This window comes from Oncorhynchus gorbuscha, linkage group LG07 (assembly GCF_021184085.1).
Source record: "Oncorhynchus gorbuscha isolate QuinsamMale2020 ecotype Even-year linkage group LG07, OgorEven_v1.0, whole genome shotgun sequence".
Classification (NCBI taxonomy): domain Eukaryota; kingdom Metazoa; phylum Chordata; class Actinopteri; order Salmoniformes; family Salmonidae; genus Oncorhynchus; species Oncorhynchus gorbuscha.
Genome location: NC_060179.1, coordinates 62001695 through 62021395, shown reverse-complemented (window position 1 = coordinate 62021395; position 19701 = coordinate 62001695). Strand labels below are relative to the sequence as shown.

General features: G+C 40.0%; 2 protein-coding genes across 2 annotated transcripts; both read right to left on the bottom strand.

Annotated features, from left to right (window-relative positions):
• Nucleotides 1-200: 200 nt before the first annotated feature.
• Nucleotides 201-2329, bottom strand: LOC124039313 (hemoglobin subunit beta-2-like). The gene is made up of 3 exons (XM_046355258.1): nt 843-2329; nt 504-726; nt 201-402 (listed from the first exon to the last, which is right to left on the bottom strand). The coding sequence occupies exons 1-3, from the start codon at nt 932-934 to the stop codon at nt 274-276; spliced, it is 444 nt and encodes a 147-aa protein (XP_046211214.1). The 5' UTR covers nt 935-2329; the 3' UTR covers nt 201-273.
• A 4147-nt stretch (nt 2330-6476) lies between these two features.
• On the bottom strand, nt 6477-7938 carry zgc:163057 (Hemoglobin subunit alpha-D-like). Its single transcript, XM_046355256.1, has 3 exons — nt 7586-7938; nt 7004-7208; nt 6477-6713 (listed from the first exon to the last, which is right to left on the bottom strand). Exons 1-3 carry the CDS (start codon nt 7675-7677, stop codon nt 6585-6587), a joined length of 426 nt encoding a protein of 141 aa, XP_046211212.1. The 5' UTR covers nt 7678-7938; the 3' UTR covers nt 6477-6584.
• Nucleotides 7939-19701: the final 11763 nt, after the last annotated feature.

The following is a 19701-nucleotide window of genomic DNA, read 5'->3' as shown; positions in this document are numbered from 1 at the left end:
GTTGTCTAATGTATTATTGAATTCACATTTGTATAATGTGTACATCTAACATCTATATATGAAATAACCATTGAAACCTTTAAATGTGTTATTATATTAGCTATCCTTAAAGTGCAATTTGTCTAGGCTTGTATGGATATAATTACGCACGCGTAAAATAAACACACATGATTAACAAACAGATGCTTATATGCTTATTTTTATTTATTAATTGAAGAGTGAAACACATGAGCACACAGGCTGTCTCCTCGGCCAGCTATATGGAGACTGACTCTAGTGGTACTGCCTGCCCAGAGCAGACACCACCACTGACAAGAACTTCTGGAAGGATGCCTGATATTCGGGGGTAAATGCGTTGCCCATCTTCCCAGCGATGACGATGGTCAGACAGTCAGACAACAGCTGTGAAAGAGAACAAACCACAGCAGAAGTGATATGTTTAGAATGTATTTTTGGGTAGCTTGATCGAGTGGACTTCAATGTTATTTTGTCGCCTATCTTACCTTAAAGTTGTCGGGATCCACGTGCAGTTTCTCGGAGTGCAGAACGCTCAGCTCGGCGTACGTGTTCTTGATGTCGTCCATGTTCTTCAGAGCTCTGTCCAGACCGTGCAGCACCGTGGTGCCGTGCTTAGCAATCAGAGGGTTGTTCATGATGGCCTCTGCGTTGTACAGGTTGCCGAAGCCCCCGAAATACCTCTGGGTCCAGGGGTACACGATCAGACACCTGAGGGGAGCGGAGAGAACAGTGTGAGGCTGAACAACAACAGAAAATGACGAAGAAGATGAAAATTAGTGGGACTAACAATCAAAGTTAAAGTAAACCAAAGTTTCTTGTCTTACCTTGACAGGGACTTTTGGCCAATGTCTTCATAGTCTAGTTTGGAGAAGATGTTGGAGATGGCCGCGCGCTCTTCATCTGTCCACTCAACCATGTTGCTCGTGATGATTTAGCTTAGGTTCTAGTGAGAATAGGGAATAGGAATCATGAAAAAAAATCGGAAATATCTTTAGTTTTATGGTATTTTTGCACTCCGCCCACAAAACGAAAAATGTCATATGATTGGTTGGAGATAACCCATCTCGCTTTAGATAATACATAGTTGAACATTGTCGAATAGGTCCTCCTTAAGGTGGATTTCCGTGAAACAGCAAAAAACATTTCAGGAAACCAAATATAGATTCTGAGGGTAACTCTCAGGTTATAGCCGATACATACAGTGCCTTCAGAAATTATGCACACCCTTTTGCTTTAATTTGCTTTTTTGTTGTTGCGTTACAGCCTGAATTAAAATGGATTACATTGAGATGTTGTGTCACTGATCTCCCCACACTACCGCATAATGTCAAAGTGGAATCTTGTTTGTAGAACTTTATATATATATTTTTTTAAATAAAAGCTCAAATGTATTGAGTCAATAAGTATTCAACTCCTTTGTTATGGCAACAATAAATAAATTCAGGATTAAAAATGTGCTTAAGAAGTGACATAATAAGTTGCTCGGACTCATTCCGTGTTTAATAATAGTGGTTAACATGATTTTTAAATGACTACCCCATATCTGTACCCCACACATACAATTATCTGTAGGGTCCCTCAATTGAGTAGTGAATTTTCACATATTCAATCACATAGACCAGGGAGGTTTTCCAATGTCTCCCAACGTAGGGCACCTACTGTATATGGGTACAAATTTAAAAAGCAGATCCTGAATATGCTTTGGAGCATGGTGAAGTTATTAATTACACTTTGAATGGTGTATCAATACACCCAGTCACTACAAAGATACAGGTGTCCTTCCTAACTCAGTTGCCAGAAAGGAAGGAAACTGCTCAGGGATTTCACCTTGAGGGCAATGGTGATTTTGAGACAGTTACATGGTTTAATGGCTGTGGATAGGAAAAAACTGAGGATGGATCAACAACATTGTATTGACTCCAATATGAACCTAAATGACAGAGTGAAAAGAGGGAAACCGGTACAGAATAAAAATAGTCAAAAACATGCATCCTGTCTGCAAAAGACATTTCAGTAAAACTGAAAACTTGAAATTAAATTGTTGTCCTGCATACAAAGCATTATGTTTGGGGCAAATCCAACACGCATCACTCAGTAACTCTCTTCATATTTTCAGGGATGGTGGTGGCTGCATTACCTTATGGATATGCTTGTCTAGGGAGTTTTCTTGGATACAAATAAACTGAATACAGAGATTAATTCAACTTTCAACAGGACAATAACCTAAAACACAATACCAAATCTAGACTGGAATTGCTTACCAAGACTACGTTGAATGTTCCTGAGTGGCCGACATACATTTTGACTTAAATCGGCTTGAAAATCTATGTCAAGAATTTGAAATGGCTGTCTAGTAATGATCAACAATCAACTTGAAAGATTTTGAATAATTTAAAAAATAATAATGTGCAGTTATTGTACAATACAGGTATGCAAAGCTCTTAGAGACTTACCCCAATAGACTCACAGCTGTAATCTTCGCCAAATGCGCTTCTACAATTATTGACTCTGGTGTGAATGCTTATGTAAATTATATATTTCTGTTTTTCATTTTTATAAATTAGCTAAAAATTCTAAAAACAGGTTTTCACTTTGTCATTATGGGGTATTTTGTGTAATAAATTAGATTTAAAAAATAGATTTTGAATTTAGGCTGTAACACAACAAAATGTGGAATAAGTCAAGGGGTATGAATACTTTCTGAAGGTACAGTATGCAACACACTCGAAAGTATCCACATGGCTGACCTATTTAATAATATAGGCCTACGTTACTTTCGCCATCATTTTGTGGTTGTGAATCATTTTGATTGCATTTGAATGAGTTCGCACTGATAATCATTAATAAGTCAAGATCTCCCTTAGTTATGATTGCACAATAAATATGTAGAATATGGCATTGGCATGGCATTGTTTTCATTGTAACCCACCCTCCTGATAGTGTACTTCCATAGTTGAATTAACAAGGGCAACGTGATGCCATCGTTTGAGATTTCATTAGGCCTAATTAAAAGAGTTACAAATAAACGTTTAGTTACAATCCTCGCATTGGGACCAAGTTTCCCCATCCTCTGACTTGTTATTTGCAGCAAACATCTGTGTTATCTCCCACAGCAGGACACTCACATTTTTGACTCCAAATGAAGCTCAAAAAGGAAAAACCTCGAACGTCGAACATTTATTAAATGTGGCAATAGTCACAATTTTAACCAGTGATGAATGCAACATTTGCCAAACGGAGACACAAATGATAGCAAGGTTATTTATTATTTAGATGTACATACGTGATAGGCCTCACATAAGCCCTATGCGCCTCATTTGCGCTGTTATATATTGGCATCCTTGCACGATTCACCGTTTCTTCTACAATAAGATGACATTGAAAAAAACTGAACTTTTAACTTTTTTAACTTCAAGTAAATAAAATGGCCTGTACTAAATTATTCAGAATTCTAATTCATTTGGTTGGAGTCAGGTGATTCTCGTTTGATGTGTACTGTAATTTATCTCAACTGTAGTAAATTGCAGCTGCCTACAAAAAAAGCCATTACACCAGAACGTTCTGTTCCATTGCAGTCCGTTGTAAAGTGCAAGGGTGCGAATATATTACGCGAAACTGTATAGCTACAAGAACATCAAAATATTACTTTACGCAATGATAGTCCACGTGGAAATATCTCCTTTAATTTAGCACAATGCAATTTGGCTTTCTGCCAAGGACATTGAGTGTCCATGTGCCACAATCATGTCAATAATGATCATAATCATCATGTCAATAATAAAATGTATTTTTAACACACTTTATGCTTGTGATTTCAACAAATCATATACACTTGGGATCAGTATCGATTTTAGCATGTAAAAAAAATTGGGACGCATTCCAGCAAAGCCACGACACGACACGACACAACACAACACTAAACAATACACTAATTGCACTATACCACTGCTACACCTGGCTAGCGGAGCCTTGTCTGGCAGCGAAACAGTTCATTCAGCCTCATTTACTGACTTGCTTAAACAAATGTGGTTTTTACTGACAATTGAGATGCACAAACTATTGCATAAGGTGAGGACAAGCAGATAAGAGGTCATCCTTAATTTCGATTGAGACATTAATGAGCGAGCTAGGACGGAAGTAGTCAATATAACTACTTGTTCAGCACTTTTGAAATGTACAATGACAGAATTCAGAACATAGGCCGTTCTTACAGTGTTCTCCCTGTACACCAAGTCAGAACCATAGGATACATAAAGGGGGCATATAAGAAGACAATGAAAGCTCTTACAATATTAAATGATTACATTTCTCAAAATCAGGTTATAGGCTACAGTACATGTGCACCACCAAGTCAGAACACTAGGCAAAATTAAGAGGTGAAAATAGACCAAATTATTAGGGTGAGGCAAATGGGCTACCAACAGTTTACTACAACATACAATTTGTATTACTTTCTTAGCTACAGTATACAGTACCAGGCAAAAGTTTGGACACACCTACTCATTCAAGGGTTTTTCTTTATTTGTACTATTTTCTACATTGTAGAATAATAATGAAGACGTCAAAACGATGAAATAACACATATGGAATCATGTAGTAACCAAAAATGTTTTAAACAAATCAAACTATATTTTATATTTGAGATTCTTCAAAGTAGCCACCCTTTGTCTAGATGACAGCTTTGCACACTCTTGACATTCTCTCAACCAGCTTCACTTGGAAGGCTTTTCAAACAGTCTTGAAGGAGTTCCCACATATGCTGAGCACTTCTTTGCTGCTTTTCCTTCACTCTGCGGTCCAACTTGTCCCAAACCATCTCAATTGGGTTGAGGTCAGGTGATTGTGGAGGCAAGGTCATCAAATTTTGTCATCAAACTTTGTCATCAAAGTCTGACATTCTCTGGATTTATGGTGCTTTCAAGACAACTGGGGGAAAAAAAGAAGATCCAATCACGATGACGTCAGTGATCTTCAGGTCATAGCTCTAGAAAGAGGCCCGAGTTCCCGATTTACAATTCCGAGTTGGATGACAGTTCAAACGTATTTTCCCAGTCATACCTCGTTTTCCCCAAGTTCCCAGTTATTTTGAATTTACTGAAGTCAGATTTTGTAGTTCCAAGATAAGTTGTCTTGAGTGCAGCAAAAATCATGCTTCATTAACAGCATGGCCATTGTTGAATGTTTATCATTTTAAACTAGGAAGAGAGACCCTTAATCTTAGACTTGGGACCACACAGCCACTGCATATCAGGCTAATGATTGCTTTGCAATGCTTGCAGTTAGCCACTGATTCCTTCCAAATCTCTCATTGGTGAACTTGCAATTTCCAACTTGTTGTGTAATGTTTATGTTGAATGGCCGATGAGTACCGCTGCATTTTATCTTTAATTTCTCTTCATTATTCCTCTTAATATGACAAGGATTAAAAATGATTTGTCAGTAGATTGTCGACTTGATTCATGATGACTGCTAGCTACGATTTTGAAAGTATGATGTTAAGGTGATTTCACGTCATTTTATCTGTGGCCAATGACCTTGAGCCTTCTTGGATGTACACTTCTAATGTAACTCTATGGCAGCACCCGAGGGACTTGAATTGTCGAGCTCTACCCTTAGACTTGGTGGTGATGTAGTGTCCCCATGAGTGACAGAAAACTGAGCCAATCATAGCGCAATGCTCCGTATTTTCTGCTGGCTTGCCCCACCTGTCACATCTGCTCCTGCAACGCCCTCTACTGCTCATCCTGTCTCCTTGACCTGCCACCACTCCCCCAGTACTCTCTCCCTCTCTCAGTGTCTGTGTGTGATTGTGTGGGCGGAGACAGGTGTGCTGGAGTCAGAGCAGATCCCCAACAGCTGCAACCTGTTCCATAATCAAGACCTCTACAAATACTGAGCCCTGCCACTTCCACGCTGCCAGATCATAATCTCTGCTCAGTCAGTCTACATTTCTAGCCATTTGTTACTACTCAGATCCTGTTTCCCTGCCTGACGCTGTTTTCCTCTCCACTACAGTTCTGCCCGCTCTGACTCGGGTCCCTGGAGGTGAGAGTGGTTACTTCATCCCAGTCTCCTCGTCTCAGTCTGCTCTTGGGTTCCCCTGTTCCACTCCTCGTAACACCATCACAGAAAGCACTGAGTTAGGCTGAAACACCTGCATTTTGGAGCTGCCTTACTCAAGACCATGTTTGTATGCGGCTTTATTAAATATTGTTTGCCAACTGATATGTGACACGTATTAATGCCAAAATAACATGCAAAACAGACAAGCCCCCCCCCCCCCAAAGAAAAAGATATGACGGGTCGCCACTGCTTGGGATGTATGGTCCTCAGCAGATGATTTAGTTTACACATTTCTATACCCAAAGGGAACTCTGTCACAACTAACTGACAGAACTTAATACAGCTGAACAACTACAAGTTCCCTCCTTATTACAGAGAGTTAACGACACAAGCACTCAGGTGTTTCTGTCATGTTTTATTACAAAAGAAAAAACACACAAATAAAAAACTCTAAGTTAATGGAACAGCAACATTTGGTTTATATGATGGGGCTAGGATGCTCCTTATCTGTATTTCTCTGCAAGGACGGCTGCGAAGGCCGAGAGGTACTTGTCCATGGCTGCGTGCGCGACCGGATCGAACTCGTCACCCATGTGAGCGGCCAAAGTCACGAGGATACAGTGACAAAGAAGCTGTGAGGGAAATAAACAATACATAGGAAAAAAAAACATAAAATAAACCACAAGTGCACTTGTTAAATTCTCTTCATAGAGTTGAAATTAAATTATTGGTATAAGAAATATGGTGGAAACTCCCAGTCTATGCCAACACCAATTTGTGGGGAGTAGTGAATGAGTGCACAATTCAAGGAGTAAAGATTATTACGACACAATGAGTGTGTTCCAGCAGATGATATAAGTAGGGATAGGGATAAGGGCTAATATCTGATGGAAAAGTTAATCAAGAGAAATAGGGAAGGCACCTTGAAGTTGCAGGGGTCTATTCTCAGTTTGTAGGCATGCAGTGTTTGGAGCGGTGCCAGGGTGACCATCATCGAACTGATGTCCTTGGAACACTCAGCTATCGCGAGAACTATCTTCTTCCCGTGGGAACGCAGGTGTGGGGACCGGGGTCTGATGTCCAGGTGGGCGAAGTATGTTTTCGTCCCGGGAAAAGTCGTCATCATCCTGTGATACAGTGATAAAGTATAGGTCTGCAAGTGGGCATTATATTTGGGACTGACAACAGGTCTGTTGCCTCCATTCCCACCAACTTTGGGTAAATAGACCATGAACCCAATTTAATTACAATAATTTTGCAACAGGCTAACCATATAATAAACAAAAATGTAACAAAAAATATATACGTTTTGTTGTCATTCAAATACATGACACCTTTCACAAATACATTTTCCAATAGTAGAAGCGAAGACAGTTTTTGCCAATGAAATGTCTTCGTTTTAACACCGTTTAGCCTAGCATATCGAAAGTGACATCTTATCAGAAAGGAAGTTATGTTCAGATGTGTGTTGCTTGTATGTTATTTACAATTAACTTAGGCCTACCGTAGAAGACATTCAGCTCCGATGTCGGAAGCTACCGGAATCATTTTGTCCCAAATTTTAGCGATCAGCTCCTTTTCGTGGTCTGTGAGCATATTGTAACCCGTTGCGCTGGTGCTATGCTTAGAAGTTGAATGTCTGGACGGGCGCACGGCACAGGTCTGCGTAAAGGTGTCAGTCAACCATTTTTTTGCACCAGTATAACCCGTCAACGTGGTTTGCTTGCATTTTTTTCTGGCAGTATTTCCAACAATTGTCTAAATGAGGAAAAATAAATGGTCATTTGCGGCGGTCGTTTGCGGTAGGCCTTCTCCTTGCTTCGGGTTGTTTTCCTTCTGAATGCTGAGGAGAGATAACCACTTAAGGGTGGGCAAGTTGCGCAGAAGACCCAACATCTTCTGATATGCGTCATGTGGTCTACTGGGGGCCTCTTTTGACACACAGTTAACTTGACCATAAAAAAGAGAAAATAATAATGTAATGAAGTAAAATGTAAGTCTACTTAAGCCTAATGCATTGTAATAAAATGGACGTAAAATGCACCGAATACAGTGGTTTGGGTGAATGTGTGATGTTGCAGTTGGTGTGTCACGAAGTTACCCTACCCTTTAGAAATTCCTTGCTGTGGTTACTGATTTTGACTTAATCTCTGCTCCCTTTATCGTAATCTATACATACCAGCCAGGGCCAGGCAACTGACTTGGCCGTGACACATATTGTAAATATATTCATGTATATGGGTGATTCTACAGAAGTGGTGTAATTGCTGTCCCACTTCCAAAAAAAAAAACATCTAAAAAATAAGTGTCCAAATGTAGATTTAGTTTTCATCATGATATGTTCTAATTAATTCCAAGGCAATAACAAACATTGTTAAATTAATATAGTACAAAGCCATTGTTTATACACCTATTTCTATTCAGAAGTGGCTGGCCCACAGCGACTCTTAAACTTCATGTTTGAAAATAAATACAAATCTGAAACCATGACTAGTTTTAACACTATTATTTCAATAGAACACATTGGGGCGTTCTATTACCACATTGAAAGATAACACTAAGATTTGTTTGTTTATTTTTAAACATCTTTCTCTGAAAAATGCTGTCCCAACTTTTGATGTCACTACCGAAACAGACTTTAGCTGACTGTAGAATGAATGTGCTTTAAGCCACACCCCTACAAATATCACCAGGTGATGGGATTGCACCCCTCTCCAGCATGGCAAGTAGTCTGTCTGCAGTCACTTTGGAGAAAATAAGTGAGCAAGTTGGTAAAGCTTCATGTATTTTTAAGAAGTGTCACAACCGAACATCTAATATTTCATGAAATACGTAAAGTATTGTTTTGGGACTAAAATATATATGTTTGCTGTGATGTACATCTGTCCAAATGAAAACTATCCAGCCATATACTAGCTATTATCCAGACCGAAATGGTCAACCTAAACAATTGACACCATATACATTTACAGAGGTCTCCCCTTTGTATCTATGCCATTATGGTGTCTGTGACAGCCTCGATGGCGCTGCCTGTGCTATCTTCATTTTAAAGTTGCAAGTGCCATGAACTACCAACTTATCTACAAGAGTACTACCATGTCAAATCAAATCCAATTTTATTGGTCACATACACAGGATTAGAATATGTTATTGCGGGTGTAGTGAAATACTTGTGTTTCTAGCGCCAACAGTGTAGTAATATCTAACAAATTAAACATATACCCAATACACACAAATCTAAGTATGATTGAAGACTATATACATAGACAAGCGATGTCAGAGCAGAATGGACTAAGATACAGTAGTATATACCGTTGAAGTTCGGAAGTTTACCTAATAAACTGAGTTTAAATGTTTCACAATTCCTGACATTCAATCCTAGTAAGAATTTCCTGTCTTAGGTCAGTTAGGATCACCACTTTATTTCAAGAATGTGAAATGTCCGAATAATAGTATGGAGTGATTTATTTCAGCTTTTATTTCTTTCATCACATTCCCAGTGGGTCAGAAGTTTACATGCACTCAATTAGTATTTGGCAGCATTGACTTTAAATTGTTTAACTTGGGTCAAATGTTTTGGGTAGTCTTCCACAAGCTTCCCACAATAAGTTGGGTGAATTTTGGCCCACTCCTCCTGACAGAGCTGGTGTAACTGAGTCAGGTTTGTAGGCCTCCTTGCTCTCACTGGCTTTTTCAGTTCTGCCCACAAATGTTCTATAGGATAGAGGTCAGGGCTTTGTGATGGCCACTCCAATACCTTGACTTTGTTGTCCTTAAGCCATTTTGCCACAACTTTGAAAGTATGCTTGGGGTCATTGTCCATTTGGAAGACCCATTTGCAACCAAGCTTTAACTTCCTGACTGATGTATTGAGATGTTGCTTCAATATATCCACATTTTCCTGCCTCATGCCATCTATTTTGTGAAGCGCACCAGTTCCTCCTGCAGCACAGCACCCCAACAACATGATGCTGCCACCCCTGTGCTTCACGGTTGGGATGGTGTTCTTCGGCTCGCAAGCCTCCCCCTTTTTCCTCCAAACATAATGATGGCCATTATGGCCAAACAGTTCTATTTTTGTTTAATCAGACCAGAGGACATTTCGCCAAAAAAAGTACAATCTTTGTCCCGATGTGCAGTTGCAAACCGGGTTTTGGAGCAGTGGCTTCTTCCTTGCGGAATATATAGATACTTTTGTACCCGTTTCCTCCAGCATCTTCACAAAGTCCTTTGCTATTGTTCTGGGATTGATTTGCACTTGTCGCACCAAAGTACATTCATCTCTAGGTGACAGAATGCGTCTCCTTCCTGAGAGGTATGACGGCTGTGTGGTCCCATTGTGTTTATAGTTGCATACTATTGTTTGTACAGATGAACGTGGTACCTTCAGGCATTTGGAAATTGCTCCCAAGGATGAACCAGACTTGTGGAGGTCTACAATTGTTTTTCTGAGGTCTTGGCTGATTTATTTAGATTTTCCCATGATGTCAAGCAAAGAGACACTGTTTGAAGGTAGGCCTTGAAATACATCCACAGGTACACCTCCAATTGACCCAAAATTATGTCAATTAGCCTATCAGAAGCTTCTGAAGGCACAGTCAACTTAGTGTATGTAAACTTCTGACCCACTGGAATTGTAAGTGAAATAATCTGTCTGTAAACAATTGTTGGAAAATGACTCGTGTCATGCACAAAGTAGATGTCCTAACCAACTTGCCAAAACTATAGTTTGTTAACAATACATTTTTGGAGTGGTTGAAAAACCAGTTATAAGGACTCCAACCTAAGTGTATGTAAACTTCCGACTTCAACTGAACATATGAGATGAGTAATGCAAGACATGTAAACATTTTTAAGTGACTAAAATACTGTAGAAGTATAGAAAACAGTATATACATACGAGATGAGTAACGCCAGATATGTGAACATTATTAAGTGACTAAGATACCATAGAATAGTATAGAGTGCAGTATATACATATGGGATGAGTAATGCCAGACATTATTAAATTGACTCGTGTTCCATACCTTACATTTACATTTACATTTAAGTCATTTAGCAGACGCTCTTATCCAGAGCGACTTACAAATTGGTGCATTCACCTTATGACATCCAGTGGAACAGTCACTTTACAATAGTGCATCTAAATCTTAAAGGGGGGGGGTGAGAAGGATTACTTATAGTGGCCAGTGATTTCTACTCTATGCCTATAGGCAGCCGTCTCTAATGTGCTGGTGATGGCTGTTTAACAGTCTGAAGGCCTTGAGATAGAAGCTGTTTTTCAGTCTCTCGGTCCCAGCTTTGATGCACCTGTACTGACCTCGCCTTCTGGATGATAGCGGGGTGAACAGGCAGTGGCTTGGGTGGTTGATGTCCTTGATGATCTTTTTGTTCCTTCCTGTGACATCGGATGCTGTACATGTCCTGGAGGTCGGGTAGTTTGCCCCCTGTAGTGTGTTGGGCAGACCTCGCCACCCTCTGGAGAGCCTTGCAGTTGCAGGCAGTGCACGGTCGCTGTAATATGAATCGGACCAAAATGTTGTATGTTTTCAACCTCTTTATTTGGAAGTGAAACACACAGAAAACAATAAAGCACGAAACGTGCCGCTAATGTAGTGCTCGCAGGCCACTATACATAGACAAGATCCCACAACAAACAGGTGGGAAAAGGCTGCCTAAATATGATCCCCAATCAGAGACAACGATAGACAGCTGCCTGTCTGATTGGGAACCATACCAAGCCAACATAGAAATAAAGAAACTAGAATGCCCACCCTAGTCACACCCTGACCTAACCAAAATAGAGAATAAAGGATTTCTAAGGTCAGGGCGTGACACTGAGAATCCTGCTGGCTTTACCAAAATAGTATCCCGAGAGAGCTTACAGGCCCTGATGTCTCTCTGGAAAGAAATTCTTACGCTAAGCTCATCAACTTTGTTATCCAAAGACTGAACATTAGCAAGTAAGTTACTCAGAAGCGGTGGGTGGTGTGCTCTCTTCTAAATCGAGCCAGAAGGCTGCCTCGAGGGCCTCTCCTCAGCCGGCGATGTTTTGGTTCGGCCTCTGGAATAAGTTCAATTGCTCTGGGGAGAGTGAACAAAGGATCTGCTGCAGCGAAGTCATATTCCTGGTCGTAATGCTGGAATTTGTGGTGAGTTCCCGCCACTCTAATATCCAATAGTTCCCCCTGGCTGTATGTAATGACACAAAACATTTCCTGAGCTAATAATGGAAGCGCGCACCACCGCTAACTAGCTAGCCATTTCACATCAGTTACACAAACATAGAAATATGTACTGTCCTCTACTGTATTGTACTTACTGAACTATACTCAACTTGACTGTACTGTACTGTACTAAACTATAATCATTAACCCATAGGAATCCCCACCCAGATCACTCCTTTAAAATGGTGGAAGGCCTCAATTGCAATGTCTATACTAAAAGGGGTTATATCCATTAAGAGTCCTCTATCTATCTCTATGATTGACATTTGACTGTTAGTCCGCTGTATTTTTAAAAAAATTATTGAAAAAAACATCTGAAAGTTACATCTACATTAAACACTTAGATCATTATTTCTATTTAGGATTATTTGTAGAGTTGTTGAAGGAAAGGGGCATCCACATGCTGAAATGTACATCAGATAGTCAGAGAAAAATACAATACAATTTGCATTTTGGGAGTAAAACTGGGTACACATTTGTTTTCAGAGATAGCCCAGAATTGGTTTCATTATCCACAACTCACCATCCAGAACCAGAACCATCCAGAACCAGGTTTCCATGACAACATCATACCAGTGAAAAGGCAGAAATTGTATTGATCGTCATGAATATGTCAATCACATGCCTCATTCGATATGGTGTTAATTCAGTTCAGAATGTATATGTCAGGTCACTACTAAAACACCTGATATTTTGCTACAATGAAGATGGGAAAAGTGGCAATTAAACATCTAACAACATAATTAATTAGATGCATAAGTAATTAAATCAATCAATATGTTTCAGACTAATAAAATCAACACATAAATGTTGCATGCTAATAAAATGTCTAAGATGAATCTGTAATAGAAGGTTAATGAAAATGATCACTACTGTGCATGGTTCTCCCTTTACTGCTACTTTTACACTATGTTTCAGTAGTGACACATTTATTGGGGTGGTAAGGAATCAGGACAAAACGTCATATATGCAAGACAAACAAACTGTGTGAGTAGTAAATATGTCTATCTGATTTGGGAGAAATAGGATACAAATAAGCCATTTTTTTCAACCCTGTATTGTTACTCCTTCTGTAGAATAACCTATATATGAGCCTTACGACATGTCTCTATATCGGTCTTCAACCCGAGCCAGGTTGTAGTAAAGGTTTGCTTGTCTTCTGGATCAACAATGCGCCATCTAGTGGTTAAGATATTTGCCCTGGCCATGTTTCAAGGTTCCACAGCACGTTTAACATCTGCATTAAGTCTCAATTCAAGGGTCCCAACAAAACATATTACAATAAAACCAACATCCAAGAGAGCTTGCAACATGTTGTAGGATGATAGTCTTTATACTACAGTAGTGTACAGTAGGCTATACATAGGCGTTTACATATTGTACTCATACGATGCATACAACAGCAGCTCAGTGTTAGATCTTATACTGACATAAATGGAGAAAACTACAAATAAGCTGCTCTTAGATACATTTAAGTGTGTATTTATTGCTTTATTTACTATGGAACCACACACTTTTTGTTAAAACCAGATGTACCTATTTTGTATTTGTCTGTATATCTATGGTTGGAACTCCAGTGGGCATGGCCCAGGTATGGGAGAGGTCAGCCCTGGTTTCTCAGAAAGGGAGGGAGGGGGCTGATAAAGGCCTACAGCTGCCCCTATCAGCAGCACCAGACTGGGGCTCTGTTCAGGGCGGGGCAGGGGGCCAGGGCGCTGTGACGCACTGTGTAGAAGTAGGTTGAAGTCCCAAAACACAGATCTAGGATCAGATTACCCCTACCTACAATTCTAACCCTAACCCCTAGGGAGTTTAAACATGATCTAATCCTAGATCAGTGGTTAAGGCAACTTCTACATATGTTTACAGGCAGAAGCATGAGTTAGCAGAAAGAGGGATCTCTCTGCTACCCTAACTACAGAGCATGGGATGAGCCAGATGAAACAATAACATACTCTTATGTTTCTATTTACTCAATATTGACTTCTAAATGAAATTAAAAGGTTATTACAAAATAATGACATAATCTTAACTAAATAGCAACTTAAAAACAACAAAATAATGACTAAATATCCAATGCTGTCAGACAGAATATGTAGATGTTTCTGGTTTGTCATCTGTTTAAATGTTTCCTCAGTCTGAAAGCACAGTATCCATATCCATGAGAATAGAGACCAAATTGCTTGACAAAATCCATATTTTCCTGTAACAGTGAGTTAAGAAATCCCTTACAAGTTGGATGAGCTGCTGTTCCTGGTCAAGATGACAATTCCATTATAAGCTAGTTTTGCCTTTAGCATTGTATCAAGCCCCTCCACATTGGCTGTCTGTCATCATTTCATGCCAACCAATGCCCAGCTGAGCCTGGCCCTGTCTGCATTTAATCAGACCCCACCCACCAACACTCCACTCTCCAGAGTACTTTCCATGCACTGAAAGCCAACCCCAGACTTCATGTCAAACCTACATTCACAGTGTATTTTGTGTTTCATAGGTAGTGGACAGATCCCTGATGAAATGAATAAATGAAATACAGAGATGAGTTATACAGATGGTGCAGATGTCCTTCACACAGACTCCCACTTCACTGTTTTCTCATCACATCTCAAGCTACTGAACAGAGACGGTCAAAATTAACTCACGGAAACACATGAAGACAGATGCATACAGGAGCTTCTAGATGTTTTAAAATGCATGCTTCAATTGTTGTAATTCAACCATGGTTTTAGGCCTCATAAAAGTTACCTAGTAATACCTAGTAATACCTTGTAATACCTTGTAATACCTAGTAATACCTAGTAATACCTAGTAATACCTAGTAATACCTAGTAATACCTAGTAATACCTAGTAATACCTTGTAATACCTAGTAATACCTAGTAATACCTAGTAATACCTTGTAATACCTAGTAATACCTTGTAACCTAGTAATACCTAGTAATACCTTGTAATACCTAGTAATACCTAGTAATACCTAGTAATACCTAGTAATACCTAGTAATACCTAGTAATACCTAGTAATACCTAACGTCCGGCTGATATTTGCCGGTGTTCTGAATTGTTTGGCACTCAAGCTTTTAGTTTGATTTTAGCTCAATATTATTTTAGCCCAGTCTACAACCTTTTGTATTTCATTGTATAATTGTATTACCTAATCCTAATGTTTAATACTATGTTTCATCTAACACTCTGTCGTAGCATTTGTATCCACGCTGTTTTAGTTGCAGTGTTAGCCATCACCTGCAGCGGAGTCTGCCTGCTCCTGCCTGTAGCTGGTAAACCTGCCAAGATGGATACAGTCAGGAGCCCACTTGACCCATCAACCTGTATGGAGAAAGAGGACAGCCATGAGATGAGTCCTGCAAAATGATATTGTTGTTAAAAAAACTGCACTTTCATGAGAAAAAAAAGTCTCACTATATTTCCCTGCTGAGGGAGGTTTCTGTTGTACCTTTCAGGTCAAGGTCTAGCTTTGCTGCCTTTATTAAAGGCATGAAAATTAGCACACTTTTTAGTGAATAGGGTGCAATTTGGGATGCAGGGACAAAGTGCAGTTACAATGACTGTCCAACAGGTGACACCATTGTGTTAGACTTCCAAGTCCTTGACAGACCTCTGCTCGGCATATCGCTGGTGTATGAGAATAGTCCTCTCTCCTCCGTCTACATAATTCTATCTGTCTAATTTAAGTATAAGAGTTGCAGATAAAGAAGACTTATTACAGGAATGGAGATGGCTCTCTGTCATAAACACAAACTAACTCTCCCAAGGGGCTATAGCAAACACAAAACAGCAAGTGGAATATCAGAGAAAAGAAAGAGGGAGTGATGGGACATCTGTGAAGATTTTCAGAATGAAAAGCAGACAGGAAGGATGTTGGTGACTGATCCATAGGAGATTAGCCCTGACCTCTGTCATGCAGCCGGACACAGAACAATCAGTGTGCACAGCAAATTGGTGATATTTCAGTGTAACATTTCTAGTGTTGATTCAGGAGTGAAAATCATTCTGTAAGAGTGAAATTAACACTCCGTGATGTAAAATAACCATCCGAGTTGGGGTTAGCAACCAGAGTTATTGTTTTAAACTGTGGAGAGTAAAACAGTTCCATCAAAACCACACCCATCATTATCATATTTCCCAGCATGCTCTACTGCAGGTTGAATCGTCTTTGTTTTTAATATATGTGTACATAGATTGATTGATTGATTAATCTTATGCTACACAAAGATAAATAACATTCTTAACTAATCCAATCAGTTTGTTAGACTTGTTGCACCCGTTACTGAAATGTTTATTCAGGTTTAAATGTTTTAAAAAAATCAAGTTTCCTAACCCTATCAGTCATTCTGAATGCAGGTTGCAGTTTAATACAAATTCCGACTGTTGGATATCCTAACTTTGGCTGGATTCCAATAGGAATTACACATCACTTTGCCAGCCAGTATAATGTGACTTGCAAACTAGGAGTTTCCTAACACTGCTGTGTTAGGGTAAAACCAATCCATCAGTTAGGCCAATATGTCAGGCCTTATGATTTATGTAATGTATAACGTATTGATAACATTTGCCTAGGAACTCACTTGATGAAAGCCACAGGTATTTAAAAGGAAAGAATTCAACAACAATGTCTCTGTCACTAACAGTCATGGGTGTTAACTCTACAATTTACTCAAAAAGAAAATATATTATGCTTTACACCATACAGTGTTAAAACAACACTCAACAATTATTTACTGTAACATTACAGGTGTTCATTTACTACACTGAGAAAGTGTAACAGCATCAGCACTAAGAAAAGTGAGTCCAGTTGAATTTAAATTGAGTGTTATGTTTTACACTGTAGGTGTTGCGTAATACTCTACAGTAGAGCTATGCAAACACCACTATCAAGTTCCTTTGAACACTTTAAGAGGAAAATGGGGAACCCTGAAACAGAGTTAAATATTTAACACTTTCAAATGTGTTATTCTAACACCAGTACAGTGGGACTCAAAAGTTCATTGAAAATAATGTACACACACACACACACACACACACACACACACACACACACACACACACACACACACACACACACACACACACACACACACACACACACACACACACACACACACACACACACACACACACACACACACACACACACAATCAGTGGTGAGAGCGTGCTATGCATTTTCTTAGCTCTTCCTGCATCATAGAGGGAGTGTGAAGGAGGAGGAGAAGGAGGAGGACTGAACAACATCCAGCTTTTCCCCTAATCAAGATGACTATCTCACTATTGTGTTGCTGTTGGATGGGTTGGGTCTGTTCATACTGTAGCCAGGGGCAGAGCCGTGTGTTGAAATGAAAGAAACAGGTGGAATGCATTCTCTCTCTCTCTCTCTCTCTCTCTCTCTCTCTCTCTCTCTCTCTCTCTCTCTCTCTCTCTCTCTCTCTCTCTCTCTCTCTCTCTCTCTCTCTCTCTCTCTCTCTCTCTCTCTCTCTCTCTCTCTCTCTCTCTCTCTCTCTCTCTCTCTCTCTCTCTCTCTCTCTCTCTCTCTCTCTCTCTCTCTCTCTCTCTCTCTCTCTCTCTCTCTCTCTCTCTCTCTCTCTCTCTCTCTCTCTCTCTCTCTCTCTCTCTCTCTCTCTCTCTCTCTCTCTCTCTCTCTCTCTCTCTCTCTCTCTCTCTCTCTCTCTCTCTCTCTCTCTCTCTCTCTCTCTCTCTCTCTCTCTCTCTCTCTCTCTCTCTCTCTCTCTCTCTCTCTCTCTCTCTCTCTCTCTCTCTCTCTCTCTCTCTCTCTCTCTCTCTCTCTCTCTCTCTCTCTCTCTCTCTCTCTCTCTCTCTCTCTCTCTCTCTCTCTCTCTCTCTCTCTCTCTCTCTCTCTCTCTCTCTCTCTCTCTCTCTCTCTCTCTCTCTCTCTCTCTCTCTCTCTCTCTCTCTCTCTCTCTTCTCTCTCTCTCTCTCTCTCTCTCTCTCTCTCTCTCTCTCTCTCTCTCTCTCTCTCTCTCTCTCTCTCTCTCTCTCTCTCTCTCTCTCTCTCTCTCTCTCTCTCTCTCTCTCTCTCCTTCTCTCTCTCACTCTCTCTCTCTCCTTCTCTCTCCTTCTTTCTCTCTTTATCTTGTTTTCTCTCCTCTCTCCCACTCTCTAATTATCTCTCTCTGTAACTGCGTTCCCTGCCTGGTCTCTCCTTTAGTGAGAGGTGAGGTGATACCTAGTTTTCTGTGTCACATGGCGACCTCAGTATCTGTCAGGTGATGACTCATCTCATGGTCCACCCATGAGTGACTAAATGTGCTAGTCATGCATCGAAAACACAAACCCACACAACCCACTTTGAAAGCTAAAAATAGACTTTAAACGTTAAGATAGGTGGGACCTAGCCCATTCATAGACGCTAAGTACCTTCAGCGTCTATTCATGAAGGTATTGTATGGCCGTGGGAGTTTTATTAAGAGCCCCAACTCTTAACATGCACTGCTTGAGGTAAGTCTTTGGAAACGTATCTTTCATATCAATGAAAAATACCCCAAAATCAACTCAAGGTTAAATTACAGGGTTAGTGGTCCCACATTGCCAAATCTCCATGTTACAGCGCTTGTTTACAAAAGACAGTCGGAAGACAGAGATGACCGCCTGTGCTAATTAACTATCTATTAACTACTAACACCTGTGTGTAAGCGTAACTGGGGAGGAAGTGTAGCGTAAGTGTAGTTCATCGGCTGGAGGCACACAGCCGTATGCATCTGACCTGCTACAGTAAGTGCATGTTTTTATTTGAAAGATTATTTGTCACTGATATGAAACATAGTTCCATATGATTTGAAGAGTGTATCACAAGCGATGATTATTAACGTTTCAACAGAGCGTCGGGATTGTAGTTCACATCGTCCCACTGGTAAGCAGTGCTTATAGCTGAGAACCCTTGGGATAAGGCAGAATGCCTTGTTAACGCCTTGGGACCTTGAGAGCAAGGTGGGACCCACAAATAAATAACAGGAATTTAGTTGAAACAAATAACAGGATTTTAGTTGAAACAAATAACTGTAATACTTGGTGGTTTGGTCCAGGCTTTTCTTATTGGATTAACACTTTATTTTTGAACTATTATACTGAGGAGATGCACTGAGGCGAAGTGTCTAGAAAGGTATAGCAAACGTATCTCTGTACAGTAACTTTTAGAATGGAAGAATTATACTCCTCTAATTTACAAAGAAAAAAATATCTCAATCTGTTTTTCTCCACTATATCCTGTAAGCCTTCACTCCATCCTGACCGACATAGATTGGACTGAAAGCTCATTTGTTCTGCTTGTGCATTGTATTCAGCTTATTCAAAAGGGAAGTGGCTTTCTGAATTTCCTGCACGTAGTTTAGGGCTCACACGGGCTACAAAACAATTAAAAGGGAGG